Below are 3,103 nucleotides of genomic sequence, written 5' to 3' on the forward strand. Positions count from 1 at the left end.
CCCCCCCTTAATACGCGCCTGCAAGAGTAAGAGTTCGAGTGGCGCCCCCCCCCCTCTCTCTCTCTCTCCAGACCCGTCGATACAGGTCGGCTGGTAAGTACACGCAGAGAGATGAAAAGTTGCAGCAACGAGCGTATGGTTATGCTTACTGCAGAGACAACCACAAAATATGGTTGAGGCAATAACAGCACCGATGTGTCAACCGAGAATACGGTTTTCACCACTAGTGGATCGCAGTCTCAACCATATCTCATGGTTGGGGTATCGTCGAAAGAACCACGAGATGGTCCCTACAACTTTTCATTTTTCTGGGTGCAGAGTAGACCAACAGTGTTTAAAAGGAGGAGGAAAGCGCAAGATTATTTTATAAATAGATAAGATGAAGGTACGGTTTATTTTACTGATGCCAACTTAAATTAAGCTTTGGGATAGTCTTAGGATTAAATATTATGACAAGAACACTACGGCAATAAGTCTTGGACGGGGGGAGTTTGGAGTAGTGGAGGAGTACGCAGTCACCCGAAAATATTAGTGCGGCAGGCGTCGCAAACCACCTCGACCGAGCGAGGCAGGCAGCCGCGGAGGTTCTGGCGCTGCATCAGGCAGCCGGCAGCATCCTCGCACGGGGCGGTGTAATCGCGTTCAAGGACGAGTCGCCGGAGGCGCAGCAGATCGCAGGCAGCTAGGTCCTGGCCGAGCTCGGGGAAGTAGTAGTCACCATCCTCTTCGTCCTCACTGATGCTGCAGGACACCTGCAGCTCCTGCAGCGATGAAGCGTGGGCACGGATCAGGGAGAGCATGGTGGGCTTGTAGTTGATGTGGAAGCTGACGCCAAGCCACCGCAGTGTTCCATAGTCTGACGGGGGAAATGTGAGATTTGCACCAAGGTAATTCAAAACTGTTAGACTGTACAAGGCGGGCATTCGCATCACACAGTCCAGCTGCTGCTCGCTTGGTCCATTTATTTTGAGTTCTTCCAGCTGCAACGGCAGGTCCGGGTAGTCATCGCGGTTTTCGATGCTTTCAGTGTCCAGCCTTTTCAGAGAAGGCAGTTTCAGCACCTCCTCCATGACCTTCGGTCCAACCTCAGCCGAGAACACGAGCTCCTCGACGTGAAGCGAGTGCGACGCGACGACGCGCAGCAGCCTGTCCGAGCCCTCGCCCTCTAAGCCGGTTATGCAGCGTATGTTTTCCAGCCGTCGCTTGTCCAGTAGGATTTCATTTACTTTCAAGCCGTGGTCGTCCGTCATATCATCTTCACTTATAGTGAGGGAGGCAACTATTGGTGGCCCAACATAAGCGGCTGCGGCGGAGGGAACGGGGACGTCGTCAACCTGGAAGGCAAACATAAATGAGCACCACACCCAGATTAACATGAAGAAAGATCGCTTTACCTTTCCCAGCTGGCCGTCCGCACGCAGCTGCAGCAACAGAAGCCTAAGACTGTCGCCGAACCCGCCGATCTGCACAGCCGCCTTCCAGGTGGACCCGTCCTCCTCCTCTGCGACGACGCTGCACTTGGTGTTGAGCAGGCCGAGGCTGTCCTCCAGCTGCGTGGCCAGCTGCAGCTGTTCCTGCGACGTGCGCCCATCCCCTGCCGCACCCCGCTGCACCTGCTCCAGAGTCTCCTCCAGCTGGCGGAGCTGGGCGACGGACGCGTCCAGCTGGCGGTTGAGCGCCTCCACGGCCTTGGGGACCGCCAGCCGCAGAGCCTCCACCACCTTCCTGCCCGCGTCCACGCCCCGCTGCAGCCGCTGCTGGTCGCTGTCCTCTCTTCTAGGCTTCTTGCGTGGTGGGACGCCTCCGTTCTCAATCAGCCGAATCGCTAGGATGGTGTCCGGGAGGTCACCAAGGTCACCAGGCAGCTCCTGTAAGGAAAGAAAATGCACTTGCAATGATATTTGCTTTTGCCTACCTAAAACGGCCACAAAATACTATGCAAGTCGTATTAAAGAAGACAGCAGTGAAAAATGTGCACAAATGCTACTATTTTGGCATCTTGTTTTCTTGTTGACCCAGGATTCCATTAGTTTATGGACAAGAAGTACAACAATAATAATGCTGCATATATTTGCAAGAACTGGCACAATAAATATGTTTGCTAAGCCATATTTAGGTTGTGTTTTTGTATTTGGTGCCCCTGATAAATGATGGCGTCTCATAGGGTCCTAATGGGTTTTCTCTTAGTTTGAACAAGATATCTTCATAACTTGTGAAAGTATATTAATTGCATCACGGAACATTCTGATTCACCTAAGCAAACCCAGACGTGTTGGTCAGTGCAAATATAAATAAATGTGCAAATGGTAAAGGGGTGTCAAGTCTGATCACCCTCACTCTTATCGATAAGAAAGCTTAGTTACCAAAACTCTCTTTCTGTACTTTACTATGAAATAAATTGGATATTCTGTTTCAGGTTTAAATATATACCATAGAAATTCTACGAATAAAAATTAGTCGGCTCATCTAAGCAAACAGGATTTGATATCCTAAAAATGTATACAAGTTATGTAGTACTACCCAAAACAATATGAACGCTTCCTCACCTTCCAGCAAGTTGGGCACTTTTTCTCCAGCTCTGCCCTCTGTACACACTCTTTGCAAATGGTGTGTCCGCAGGGCAAGCTCTTGGGCCTATGCGAGTCCAGGTCATAATCGATGAAACAAATGTCACACTGGAGTTCCATCTAAAAACAAAAGAGAAGAAGAGGGTCACGCTCAAGTACTTCGATTAAAAATGACTTTACATTCAACTATCACGAAACACCAATGTAAAAACAAGGTTCTGACTTACATCAATAAAAAGTCCCGTGGGGTCAGCACAGTAGGAACACTATATCAAACAGGGGCTAATGCAACGCTAATACTTTTTGACCAATAACTATTGATTACTTTGTCAACTTGATAAAACGAGTGACCCAGAGGTTCTAGGTGGTTGGCGCTGGCAACTAAAGAGAGTTGTAGTCGAAGTGCTACCCGGCAGTGGAACTTAAAAGTAAGACAATAACCTGTGTGTGTTCAGGTTAGGTTGTTACGAGTCAGGGCCAGGGAGGGCGCACGCCGGCTGCAACCTGAGTTGTTTGTTTCTTTCCGTGCTGGGGGG

At 49.8% G+C, this 3,103-nt stretch overlaps 1 protein-coding gene across 1 annotated transcript; it reads right to left on the reverse strand.

The window, feature by feature from the left end:
• Positions 1-375: 375 nt before the first annotated feature.
• LOC113213929 (uncharacterized) lies at positions 376-2,849 on the reverse strand (the record flags this gene model as incomplete). Its single annotated transcript, XM_026433155.2, is given in 4 exon segments — positions 376-1,334; positions 1,395-1,868; positions 2,547-2,687; positions 2,795-2,849. Coding segments are annotated over 3 exon segments (1,434 nt in total). The 3' UTR covers positions 376-515.
• Positions 2,850-3,103: the final 254 nt, after the last annotated feature.

The sequence above is a fragment of the Frankliniella occidentalis genome, unplaced genomic scaffold (assembly GCF_000697945.3).
Source record: "Frankliniella occidentalis isolate FOCC.00 unplaced genomic scaffold, Focc_3.1 Scaffold2881, whole genome shotgun sequence".
Lineage (NCBI taxonomy): Eukaryota > Metazoa > Arthropoda > Insecta > Thysanoptera > Thripidae > Frankliniella > Frankliniella occidentalis.